Below are 13,763 nucleotides of genomic sequence, written 5' to 3' on the forward strand. Positions count from 1 at the left end.
ATGGGACAAAGTTACTTCATGCACTTTGCACCATAGGGGACAGAACTGCAAAATATATATTTTTTTTTTAATGCTTCTTTAAGCATGGAACCCAACGTCATGGGATTGTGGGTTCTGGGATCAGAAAATTAAATAATGCACGTGTGAGGGCAAAACAGGTTTGGGCTAAATCAGTTCTGGGCCTCAGCAGAACTAAAACCAGACACTGCAAGGAGGGGTTCTGGTGAAAGGATCCATATGGAGGAATTCTGGTGAAAGGATCCATACGGAGGAGTTCTGGTGAAAGGATCCATAGGGAGGAGTTCTGGAGAAAAGATCAATACGGAGGAGTTCTGGTGAAAGGATCCATACAGAGGAGTTCTGGAGAAAGGATCCATACGGAGGAGTTCTGGAGAAAGGATCCATACGGAGGAGTTCTGGAGAAAGTATCCATACGGAGGAGTTCTGGTGAAAGGATCCATACGGAGGAGTTCTGGAGAAAAGATCAATACGGAGGAGTTCTGGTGAAAGGATCCATACGGAGGAGTTCTGGTGAAACGATCCATACGGAGGAGTTCTGGAGAAAGGATCCATACGTAGGAGTTCTGGAGAAAGGATCCATACGTAGGAGTTCTGGAGAAAGGATCCATACGTAGGAGTTCTGGAGAAAGGATCCATACGTAGGAGTTCTGGAGAAAGGATCAATACGGAGGAGTTCTGGAGAAAGGATCCATACGAAGGAGTTCTGGAGAAAGGATCCATACGAAGGAGTTCTGGAGAAAGGATCCATACAGAGGAGTTCTGGAGAAAGAGGGCCAGATTCTCAAAAGAGATACGACGGCGTATCTCCAGATACGCCGTCGTATCTCTGAGTTGCGTCGTCGTATCTATGCGCCTGATTCTTAGAATCAGTTACGCATAGATTTCCCTTAGATCCGACAGGTGTAAGTCTCTTACGCCGTCGGATCGTAACTGCATATTTACGCTGGCCGCTAGGGGCGTGTACGCTGATTTGCACGTCAAAATATGTAAATCAGCTAGATACGTGAATTTACGAACGTACGCCCGGCCGACGCAGTACAGTTACGCCGTTTACGTTAGGCTTTTCCCGGCGTAAAGTTACCCCTGCTATATGGTGGCGTAAGTGCGGCATACCAATGTTAAGTATGGCCGTCGTTCCCGCGATGAAATTTGAAAATTTTACGTCGTTTGCGTAACTCGTCCGTGAATGGGGCTGGACGTAATTTACGTTCACGTCAAAACCAATACGTCCTTGCAGCGTATTAGGAGCAATGCACACTGGGAGATTTCCACGTACGGCGCATGCCCTGTTCGTGAAAAACGTCAATCACGTCGGGTCACAGAACATTAACATAAAACACGCCCCCCTGTCCCACATTTGAATTAGGCGGGCTTACGCCGGCCGATTTACGCTACGCCGCCGCAACTTACGGAGCAAGTGCTTTGAGAATACAGCACTTGCCCATCTAAGTTGCGGAGGCGTAACGTAAATCGGATACGTTACACCCGCGCAAAGATACGCGGATGTACGAGAATCTGGCCCAGAATCTATAAGGAGGCGTTCTGGAGAAAGGATCCATACAAAGGAGTTCTGGAGAAAAGAGCCACACAGGAAGAGTTCTGGTGAAAGGATCCATACGGAGGAGTTCTGGAGAAAAGAGCCACACAGGAAGAGTTCTGGTGAAAGGATCCATACAAAGGAGTTCTGGAGAAAAGAGCCACACAGGAAGAGTTCTGGTGAAAGGATCCATACTGGTTTTGGCACAGTGGAGAAGGATCACACAGGCATATGAAGCTCATTGTATTCATCCTGGCCGTCTTCATCAAAGTTTGGTTCAACATCTTCAGCATCCAACTAAAAAGACCAAGCAGATATGAGCAATAAGATTGCCAGTTAAAGTGTCACCCCGCTAAAATCTGATTCTAGTTCATGTTTAGTGTTAAAGTTGTTCAGAAGGCTGAAGGTTTTTTACCTTCATACATTCTATGCATGAAGGTAAAAAAAAACTTCTGTGTGCTGCTCCCCCCCCCCAATACTTACTTGAGCCCCATCTCAATCCAGCGATGTGCACAAGTGCCTCAGCTCCCCAGGGACCCTGCCTCCTCATTGACTGAGACAGCAGTGGGAGCCATTGGCAATCACAGCCACTGAGCCAATGAGGAGAGAGGGGGCAGGGCTGAGCCGTGGCTCTGTGTGTGAATGGACACGCAGAGCAGTGGCTTGGAAGCAAGCCTGCTTAGATGTCCGCCATTGCAAGCTGTTTCCTGTGGGGGCACTCGGCCAGGGGGAGGAGCCAGGAGCTCCGGGGAGGGACCTGAGAAGAGGAGGATCGGGGCTGCTCTGTGCAAAACCACTACATAGAGCAGGTAAGTATAACATGTTTGTTATTTTAAAAAAAATTTACTACTTTTGCAGAAACTTTCTATTTATCCTACATGCCTACCAAAAGTGCAATTAATTAAATTAAGGTGTGTATGATACACTATACAATGTGATTGTACAAACTCTGTACGATCGCCTTTAGATTTACCAAAACGATATAATAGGAGAACATACCATCTATCCAATCCAATCTGTATCCAGTCAGGCAGGCCCTTGCACTACATAGTTGATGGTAGATCTAAAGGAGATTGTACAATCAAGCCTCGTACACACGCACGGTTTTCTTGGCAAGAAAACTGCTGGCAGAGCTTTCTTGCGTGTGTATGAGGCTTTGAGGTTTCTCGTCAAGAAAACTGCCCAGAATCTCGACGAGAAAAATAGAAAACCTGCTTTCTATTTTCTTGTCATGAGATTCTCGGCAGTGTTTTCCTGCTGAGAAACCCGAGAGTGTGTATACTTACCTCTCCATGGAAACCTGCGCATGCTCGAAATGACTTTGACGCATGCGCGGTAGCTTCCTAGGCATAGGTAGGGTAAAGCAAGATGGTGGCGACGGCAGCAAACGTGACAAGCGTATTCTCGTCGTAGTCGATGACGTCACCGTGTTCGTGCCATTCAAAAGAACTCCTTTTTTTTTTCAATGGCCCGTGCCTCGGCCGGCAAGAGAATCTTGCCAAGATTCTGGGCCGTGTGTACAGGGCTTCAGATTGTATAGTGTATGGTGAGCTTTACAGACGCTGATGCCGCGTACACACGATCATTTTTCAGGTTCTAAAAAATGACGGGCGTGCGGTTGAGTTAGAACACTCACTAGGCTAGACATTTAACCCCTTCCCCGCCCCCTAGTGGTTAACCCCTTCCCTGCCAGTCACATTTATACAGTAATCAATGCATATTTATAGCACTGATCGCAGTATAAATGTGAATGGTCCCAAAAATGTGTCAAAAGTGTCTGATGTGTCCGCTATAATGTCGCAGTCCCGAAGAAAAATCGCAGATCGCCGCCATTCCTAGTAAAAAAAAAAAAAAAAATCATAATTATGTCCCCTATTTTGTAGGCAATATAACTTTTGCGCAAACCAGTCACTATACGGTTATTGCGATTTTTTTTTATTTATTTTTTTTACCAAAAATATGTAGAAGAATACGTATCGGCCTAAACTGAGATAAATTATATATATATATTTTTTAAATGGGATATTTATTCTAGCAAAAAGTAAAAAATATTGTGTTTTTTTTCAAAATTGTCGCTCTTTTTTGTTTATAGCCCAAAAAATAAAAACCGCAGAGGTGATCAAATACAACCAAAAGAAAGCTCTATTTGTGGGGAAAAAAAGGACGTCAATTTTGTTTGGGAGCCACGTCGCACAATTGTCAGTTAAAGCGACGCAGTGCCGGAAGCTAAAATTTTGTCTGGGCAGGAAGGGGGTTTATGTGCCCAGTAGGCAAGTGGTTAATGTCATTAAAAACGATCGTGTGTGGGCTTCAGAGCATTTTTCGGGTTCTAAAAAATGGGCAATTTTTTTTTTTCGAACATGCTCTATTTTTTAACAACGTTTTTAACAATGTCGTTTTTGGGTTGTAAAAAATGGTCGTGTGTGGGCTATAATGACGTGAAAAATCCGCGCATGCTCAGAAGCAAGTTATGAGACGGGAGCGCTCGTTCTGGTAAAACTACCGTTCATAATGGAGATAGCACATTCATCACGCTGTAACAGACAGAAAATCGCAAATCGTCTTTTACTAACACGAAATCAGCAAAAGCACCCCCAAGGGTGGCGCCATCCGCATGGAACTTCCCCTTTATAGTGCCGTCGTACGTGTTGTACGTCACGACCGTGTGTAGGAAAGGCCATTTTAACGATCGGGTTGAAAAAAAAATTGTTTTTTCTAGAGCCTGAAAAACGTCATTTTTTAGAACACGAAAAAATGATCGTGTGTACGCGGCATAACATTAATCTGGCCAGTGGTTATTTTTGAGAATACATTTATTTAAACATTCATTAACAATTAGAGAATGTGGACTTCCAATTGACAGCCCTTTCAAAACGTCCCAAAACCCAAAAACGCATGCATGCGCTGTAAGGTACACAGGATGGGAACAAGACATTTATAAAAGAGAGTGAACATTTGGAAAATATTACAATTGCAATGTAAAATGTATGAAGTATAACTTACAGCTTTCAGTTCTCTCTCGTGGAAAAACTTGGGCAGGATGAATCGTCTGAGCGGAACGGTGAGGATGAGGAGGAACGGGAAGGCCAGCGAAGCCGGAGACGATTTCACCACCCAGAGAAGCACAATACAAGAGAGCTGGACGCAGGTGAACAGATGCATCCTCCATGTGCACACCTAGAGGGACAGGACAAGGATATGACCAGGTGTAGAGGAGTGGAAAGATTACAAAGCCATACTATGTAAAGTGGAAGTCCCACCTTAAAGTGGAGTCCCACAATAAATGGAACTTCCGCTTTAAGTGAAGGTGACCCCCTGACATGCCACTTTGGCATGTCATTTTTTTGGGGGAGAGGCGAGTACCCTGTTTACAGGCACCCAGCTCCCACTTCCTCCCGGGGCTCTGCGGCGCCCCTCCCCCTGCAATCTTCTGGGACAGGTCCCAAAAGATTGCCCAGCCTATCTCAGCTTGCAGCGCGGTTCGCATGCGCAATGCGTGTCCGGCTATGAAGCCCACAGTTAGAATGCCGGTGCTGTGGAGAGGAGTTGGGCTTTGTACGCCCGCATCGCTGGACCATAGGACAGGTGAGTGTCTGATTACACTTTTTGTAGCTGCTGACTCTTAAATGGGTGGAACTCCACTTTAGGTTTTTTCTTTCATTAGGGCAGGGGGCTCCAAACTTTGGAAACAAAGGGTCAGTTTACTGCTCCTCAGACTTTAGGGGGGGGGGGGGCACACTGTGACTAGTGGGAGAAGAAAATGGTGTCAGTGGGAGGAATATTGCCCCATCATTGGTGTCAGTGGGAGGAATATTGCCCCATCATTGGTGTCAGTGGGAGGAATAGTGACCCATCATTCATTGGTATCAGTGGGAGGAATAGTGATCCATCATTGGTATCAGTGGGAGGAATAGTGATTCATCATTGGTGTCAGTGGGAGGAATAGTGATTCATCATTGGTGTCAGTGGGAGGAATAGTGATTCATCATTGGTGTCAGTGGGAGGAATAGTGATTCATCATTGGTATCAGTGGGAGGAATAGTGATTCATCATTGGTGTCAGTGGGAGGAATAGTGTCCCATCATTGGTATCAGTGGGAGGAATAGTGATCCATCATTGGTGTCCGGGGGGGGGACAAAGAAATAAAGAAACATATATATATAAAAGGGGGAAAGGGGGGTAGCCATCCGGGCCCTGGGGACCTCTGGCTGGGCCCTTTAATAAATAAAAAATATATATATATATAAAAATATATATTGAAATGTATTTATTTTTAAAAAGGGGGGTTGCCATCTGGGGACCTCTGGGCCCTTTAAAAAAAAAAATATATATATATATATATAATACACACACATTACAAAAAAAGGGGGGGTTGCCATCCGGGACCTCTGGGCCCTTTAATAAAAAATATAAAAATAAACATTTATAAAAAAAAAGGGGGGGGGGTTGCCATCCAGGGCCCTGGGGACCTATGGGCCCTTTAATAAAAATAAATGAAAAAAAAGGGGGTTTGCCACATGGGGCCCTGGGGACCTCTGAGCCCTTTAATATATATATATATATATATATATATATATATATATATATATATATATATATATATATATATATATATATATATATATATATATATATATATATATATATATAAAAAAAATAAAAGAAATAAAAAAATATATAAAAAAATATATTTTTTGTATAAAAAAAGGGGGTTGTCATCCAGGTCCCTGGGGATCTCCGGGCCCCTGGGGACCTCTGGACCCCTAAAAAAAAAAAAAATTGGCCCTTTAAAAAAAAATATATATATATATATTAAAAAATATATATTTTTTTTATTAAAAAAAAATAAAAAAAAGGGGGGTTGCCATCTGGGGCCCTGTGGGCTTCCGGGCCCCTGGGAACCTCCAGACCCCTAAAAAAAATAAAATCAATTTTTTTTTTTTTTTAAAAGGGGTTGCCATCCGGGCCCCTTACAGGTGTACTGCCTGTACCCCCCTGATGGCGGCCCTGCACACCATAGGTTAAAGAACGCGGTGACGTAAAACACAACGACGTGCTGAAAAAAATTAAGTTCAATGCTTCCAAGCATGCGTCGAATTGATTCTGAGCATGTGCAGGTTTTTAACCGATGGTTTTGCATACTAACGATCGGTTTTGACCTATCGGTTAGGCGTCCATCAGTTAAATTTTAAAGCAAGTTGGCTTTTTTTTAACCAAAGGTTAAATAACCTATGGGGCCCACACACGATCGGTTTGGACCGATGAAAACGGTCCGTCAGACAGTTCTCATCGGTTTAACCGATCGTGTGTACGCGGCCTTATTCTTTCTTTGACTTTATTCTTTATTCCTCCCTCTCTTTTCGTGACCCCTGGCAAATCATCATTTGACCCCCGAGGGGGTCCCGGCCCCCAGGTTGACAACCACTGCTCTAGAAGCTGGAAATCATTGAATTACATATCACTATTCCAGTGATCTCCACTGGCTTTCAGGTCTTGTGCTGAGTGGCTGCCCTGCTGCATTGTGAAGTTTGGGTGCCGTTTAGAGAATTGTTTGCATTTACTAAAGCAACTAAAGCAAAGCGTTGAACAATGCAGAGAAGTGGGGTGGTGATGTCAATCTCTTTTTTGTTTGCCTATAAAATGAACGGGGGGCAAATTTAACAAAACTTGAGCAGACAGAATCCAATGCAGCTGTGCATCACAACCGGCTTCTTTCTATCTTCAGCTTGTTCAGTTAAACGTGGAAAATGAAAACGAAGAGCTTTTATTGGTCACCGTGTACAGATGACCCAGGTTCTGTCTGCTCCAGTTTTGGTAAATTTCTCTCAATGTATCTAATAATATATTGGTGATAGTCAGGGATGGACTGGCCATTGGGACTACAGGGAGTTTCCCGGTGGGCCAATGGCTCAGTGGGCCGGCTTTAGTGACAGCAGACCGCTGCCCCCCTCCGCTCCTCTGTCTCTCCCTTCCCGCAGCGCTCACCTCCTCTCCCTCCCCGCAGCGCTCACCTGGGGGGAACAAAGGAGCAGGGGGAGGAGCAGGGGAGACGACAGAGGAGCATGGGGGAGGGGACAGACAGCTGACTCAACAGCTATAGCCTGGGAGTTTCTCACTTCTGCCTAATCTTGTTCCATAAGGGGGGGGGCACCAAACTGATTCCTTGCCCCGGGTGAAATAATGTCTAGCTTCCCCACTGGTACTGCCTATAAAAGAGTACCAGTACAAGCTGTTCTACTCTAATAAAGTAGAATGCTAGTGGCTAGTGAAGGGGGAGAGGGGGCTTGGGTGGTCGGGGGGGTGCGGGAGTTGTCCGGCCGCCATGGGAGAGACCTGTCAAAGTGGGCCAGTCTGGATGAAGGCCAGGGACAAATTTTTGTCCCAGTATGGCGTATAGTATAGTATAGTATAGTATAGTATAGTATGGCGTGTACACTCACCTTCACCACGTAGGGGTGCTCCGGGTGATGCTTGGGGTGCATGAGGATCAGCAGAAGTCTCTCGAACAGTTGGATCCCAGTGAGGGATGTCACCCCCATATACAGGAAGATCCCAAATAGAACTGCCAGCGGGATCTGACGCAACATTTCCCCCATTACTATGGAGAGCCCTGCAGGAGGACAGATAACATACTTTTTAAAGAACGACGATACAAAATATTTGCATAATAAATTACAATATCATCCTAATAACAATATGTTGAATTTTGGCACCAAACACGTGGAGAAATGTATCTGAAAACTCACTCTAACACTTATGCCGCGTACACACTACCGTTTTTCATGACGTGAAAAATGCAATTTTTTAAAATGGTCATTAAAAACGATTGTGTGTAGGCTCCACGGCATTTTTCTCGACGTTGTAGTTTTTCACGTCGTGAAAAAACGGTTGTGTGTACGCTTTAACGACGTGAAAAAAACCTGCATGCTCAGAAGCCAGTTATGAGACGGGAGCGCTCGTTCTGGTAAAACTAGCGTTTGTAATGGAGATAGCACATTTGTCACGCTGTAACAGACTGAAAAGCGCGAATCGTCTCTCACCAAACTTTTACTTACACAAAATCAGCAAAAGCAGCTCAAAGGGTGGCGCCATCCGAATGGAACTTCCCCTTAATAGTGCCGTCATACGTGTTGTACGTCACCGCGCTTTGCTAGAGCATTTTTTTTCACGATCGTGTGTAGGCAAGGCAGGCTTAACAAGAATCACGTTGAAAAAAAAAATTTCTAGGACATTAAAAATGGTCGTGTGTACGCGGCTTCACAGTGACTCTAACACTTTACCCTCGTCTTCATCCGACCGACAAAAACACTTACAAGTGGCCCTGCCTTGACCCTATAGCTATCCATGCACTATTAGATCTAACGTTCCTCCATCCACGCTGTACGATGCAGATCGACGAATCCCTGTGGCGGTCTGTCCAATAGGTGCGCCTCCCCCCTATTCATGTAACCGGCCCCCTAATCTACATGAGGGGTGCCGGACGCATGGATTCCAATATATATATATTTTTTAAGCACGTGATTAGAGCCAGAAGCAATTGGCTCCAAAAAAGAGTAGGCTCAAGGCGCAGAGCACTTGCCCACCCTGTGACAATAGCGAATTAATATTCGCTATTGTCTTCCCGATTCTCCCCCCGGCCAATCCGCAAACAGGTCCTGAGACCCATCACCAGATTGACCGAGAGGAGAAGCAATCCTATTTAACCCTAGTAGGAGGAGGGAAGAGACGTACGGTGGAAGCCGCCGTGATGCCAAGGCAGAGACGTAGGGAGGCCACAGCCCATCGCCCGGAGGAAGTGCTGCCCTCAACCTAGATGGGGTAAGTGCGGGGGCTGGTGACCGACCAGGGGGGGGTGGGTGACCTTAGAGGGGGGGGGGGGGGGGGCTGGTCTTGGGTGAATTGTTATAGACACAAGACACTGGTGGTGGAGAGAAATTTGCTGCTCACCCCGGTTTAATGATAAAGACATTTTCCCAATGGGGTTTTTAGGCAGCTCAGATTAGAAAAATTGAATTACAATGTAGTTAAAAAAAATATATGTATTTATTCACATGTATTGTTTGTCCCCCCCCCCCTGAAAATATACCACTAGCCGCCACTGATGAATCCCCTAGTAGCTGAGGTATTGTAGTCTGACAGCCGTGGCGTTGGCTGTCAGAGTACCCAAACAGCAGCTGCATTCGATTGGATGCAGCCACTGTTCAGCTGACTCATTTTCTGCTCCTTAGATTTTTCAGCTGGGCTTGAAGCCCATTGAGGGCAGAGTGACTCCTGATAGCTACAACACCAGCAAGTAATACTCACAATTCCCTCCCTTGTAGCTTCCCTTCCCCAGGAATCCACCATGTTGGATGGTGTTGGAACATACCCAGGTGGATGCTGCCCCTACAGTGTTTGGGCCACGTGCTCCCCTTTACCTTAAAGCAAGGGTTCCAAGTGGGAAGGCAGTAAGAGAATGTAGATGGGTGGCTATACCTTGCTAAAGAGGGGCATTATCAGGAGGCACTGTCCTGAACCCAGTAGGTAAAGAGGAACTGAACTCTAGAAGCTATGCCCAAAAAAGCCAGGCAGAGGGCAAAGGACTAGACACCAGGAATGCCTGTGGTCTCCCAGCAGCTGATCTTCCTCCATTACTGACCTACCATTCCTTGTTCTACACCGATCTCTGCATGGAGGCGACCATCTAGGTAGAGGCAGAGTTTTACTTCCTCATGTCAGAGACTCCAGCAAAGAGAAGCCTAAGCAGAACAATAGTGGCACCGCCACCAAATTCCACATCTCACAACCAGGGCCGGCCTTTGGGGTGTGCGAGCTGTGCGGCCGCACAGGGCACCATGGGCAACAGGGGCGCCGTGCGGCCATCCAGAGGCGTACTAAGGGGGGGGCGAGCCGCCCCCGGGTACCACACACTATGGGGGGGTGTCAGACCAACACCCCCCTCCACCATTGTATTACACCCGTGGTGGCAGCGCCGCAGGTTTAGGCAGCGGCACACTGGCACAGGCAGGGAGAGGCGAGCTAGCTACAGTGGCAAGGGGGGGGGTGTGCGGGTTGACACGGCTGCACCTACCATCCCCTCCTCTTACGGCCACGAGCTGCCTGTCTGTGCGATGTGACACAGGCACAGCCGAGTGAAGCCGCCTTCCCCTCCTCTCTGTTTATGTGTAAACAGGGGGAGGGGACCTGCTGTGCATGTGCCGCCGCGCTGATCTGAGGTACTGAAGGGGGGGCTGCACTGAACGGGGGGCTACACTGAACGAGGGGGCTACACTGAAGGGGGGGCTGCACTGAACAAGGGGGGCTACACTGAAGGGGGGCTGCACTAAGCGAGGGGGGCTGCACTGAACAAGGGGGGCTACACTGAAGGGGGGCTGCACTAAGCGAGGGGGGCTGCACTGAACAAGGGGGGCTGCACTGAACAAGGGGGGCTACACTGAAGGGGGGCTGCACTAAGCGAGGGGGGCTGCACTGAACAAGGGGGGCTACACTGAACGGGGAGAGGCGACACTGAACGGGGGGGCTACTCTGAAGAGGGGGCTACACTGAAGGGGGGTCTGCACTGAACGGGGGGGTCTGCATTAAACGGGTGGATACACTGAAGGGGGGTCTGTGTAACATGCAGGGGGTCCAGAGGTGCAGGGTGCTGTGTAATGTAAAGGGATCCAGAGGCGCAGGGTGCTGTGTAATGTAAAGGGGCCCAGAGATGCAGGGTGCTCTGTAATGTAAAGGGGTCCAGAGATGCAGGGTGCTGTGTATGTTTAGATGACCAGGGGGCGAGGGGTGAAGATGGGGGGGGGGGCCACAGGATTAGCTCGCACAGGGCGCCTGAACACCTAAGGCCGGCCCTGCTCACAACAGTCAAAGGCAGCAGTGCCATAGGTCTCACACTGCAAATGTACAGCTTGCCTTGAAGTATAGACATGTTTTTTTTCTTTTAATGTTTTAACTTTACAATCACTTTAAACAGAACCAGTCTGGAATGGCCGTTTATAAACAATGTGCACTTTCACTCTCAGAGGTAATTGCGCGTTATATTATTTGCTCGTATTCTCTGCCTCCTAGAGCAGGTTGGCTGATTTATTTCACATCATCATTTTTCCGTGTTGACTTGCTTATACCTTTAAGTGCCTAACCGTCCAAGTTTGTCACTGAGGCCGAGTGCATGGTATTGATAGAATTACTCATCAGAACTAATAAATATCAAATGCTGCTCATAAAACATACATCAATGTGCTCATATAAAGGTCAATAAAAGCAATGGCACATAAAACAACATGCGCTGGTAAAAAAAAAAAATCGATGCACACAGTGCCAGTTTTGCCTCAAGGGACAGGAGAGATTGGAGATGGTGCCATGGCTGTCAGTTTTGACTTAAGGATAAGCTATCACTAATATTAAAGCCCCCTTCTCTGTTATAGCCTCTAGATGTCACTGTTTCCATTGCCATGGCATACATGAAGAGCTCTAGTCATAGGCTAAAACTATACAACAAAACTATGCAACAGTGACATCTATAGGTGACATTACATAATACACTCAGTTTAAAAAAACTGGTGCAAAACAATAGACATCAACGAAAAGTATTTTCATGGTGGCATCTTAAAAAAAAAGAAAAAAAAATGTTTAAGTTGACTGTTGTTGTTGCATGTCATTGTAAACTTGGGTTCTGTGGAACTCCAGGGTTCCTCCTAAAGGTACTAGGGGTTCCCCTAGATGTGGCTAATTGATCTCCTGCCTACACTGACCACCAATACAAGGGGGCAATTTTCCACTGGCCAGCAATATAATGGGCCACTTCAACACTAACCCCTTATGTTAGCAGACACTACGGCCCAGATTCACAAAGCACTTACGCTGACGTATAACAAGTTACGCCGACGAAAGTGCAAATGTGCGCCGTCGTATCTGTGCGCCAGACCCACAAACAGATATGCGCCTAAAGCCAGGCTACACCCCGCCGACGTATCTTGCTTACGCCGGCGTAGGGTGGACGCACATTTAGGCTGGGAGCATGGTGCCGCTCCCATTGATTAGCCATTCAAACATGCAAATGAGGGAAATACGGCGATTCACGAACCTGTGTGCGCCCAACGTAGGCTACGCGAGGTGCGCGTAAGTTGTACGTCCGGCGTAAAGTTATTTCCCATAAAGGAGGCGCAACCCAGCAGCAGACATGCAAAGGTCGGCACCAGGGAACACAAGCCGGCGTAATTTACGTTGGACGTGTGTCTGGCTGGGCGTAGGTTATGTTCACGCCGTACGAAGCTCTATTTGCGGGAAAAAAAAGACGTAAATTTTGTTTGGGAGCCACGTCGCACGACCGCGCAATTGTCAGTTAAAGCAAAGCAGTGTCAAATCGCAAAAAAAATGGCCTGGTCATTGGGCAGCCAAATCCTCCGGGGGTGAAGTGGTTAAGTAAAAATCAACTCAACTCAAACTAAAACATTTTAGGCAGCTACAGCTATTTTCTTTTTCTTTTTTTCTTTCTTTGGAAAACCCGGAAGATCAAAGCAGATTGTTGTAAGCACCCCTGGCAGTGTTATATGGTTTGGTCCAACCCCTGTATCTGTGACTTTTACTGGACAGTTTGGTCTGCATTTAAATGTGGAGGAAAATATGAATAAAAGCATGTGGAACAAAAAGAAAGGGATTCATACGTATCTACTGATACGCCGCGTAACTTCTAGTTTGCTCCGGCGTATCTTTGTTTTGTATCCACAAAACAAGATACGCCTGCATCTGGGCTAGATCCGACTGGCGTACGTTTTAGTTGGTGCATATTTACGCTGGCCGCTAGGTGGCGCTTCCGTCGATTTCCGCGTTGAGTATGCAAATTAGCTAGATACGCCAATCCACAAACGTACGTCTGTCCGGCGCATTTTTTTACGTAGTTTCCATAAGGCTTTTTTCGGCGTAACGTTACCCCTGCTATATGAGGCGTACTCAATGTTAAGTATGGACGTCGGGCCAGCATTGAATTTTACGCTGTTTACGTCGTTTGCGTAAAACGTTCGCGAATAGGGCTTTGCGTAGAATTACGTTCACGTCGAAAGCATTGGCTTGTTGCAGGTTAATTTCGAGCATGCGCACTGGGATACCCCCACGGACGGCGCATTCGCGTTAAAAAAAACTTCATTTACGTCGGGTCAAGACGTATTAACATAAAACACGCCCCCATCTCATCCATTTGAATTGCACGCCCTTA

The 13,763-nt window shown here is 46.6% G+C and overlaps 1 protein-coding gene across 1 annotated transcript in view; it reads right to left on the reverse strand.

The window, feature by feature from the left end:
• Positions 1–1,680: 1,680 nt before the first annotated feature.
• LOC120944153 (anion exchange protein 3-like) overlaps positions 1,681–13,763 on the reverse strand; it is a 76,328-nt gene continuing 64,245 nt past the window's right edge. The window contains exons 16-18 of the mRNA XM_040358068.1: positions 7,999–8,168; positions 4,562–4,735; positions 1,681–1,855 (exon numbers count right to left, since the gene is read on the reverse strand). Coding sequence (XP_040214002.1) covers positions 1,778–1,855; positions 4,562–4,735; positions 7,999–8,168 — 422 coding nt within the window. The 3' untranslated portion in view covers positions 1,681–1,777. The remainder of the gene's footprint in view (positions 1,856–4,561; positions 4,736–7,998; positions 8,169–13,763) is intronic.

This window comes from Rana temporaria, chromosome 6 (genome assembly GCF_905171775.1).
Source record: "Rana temporaria chromosome 6, aRanTem1.1, whole genome shotgun sequence".
NCBI lineage: Eukaryota > Metazoa > Chordata > Amphibia > Anura > Ranidae > Rana > Rana temporaria.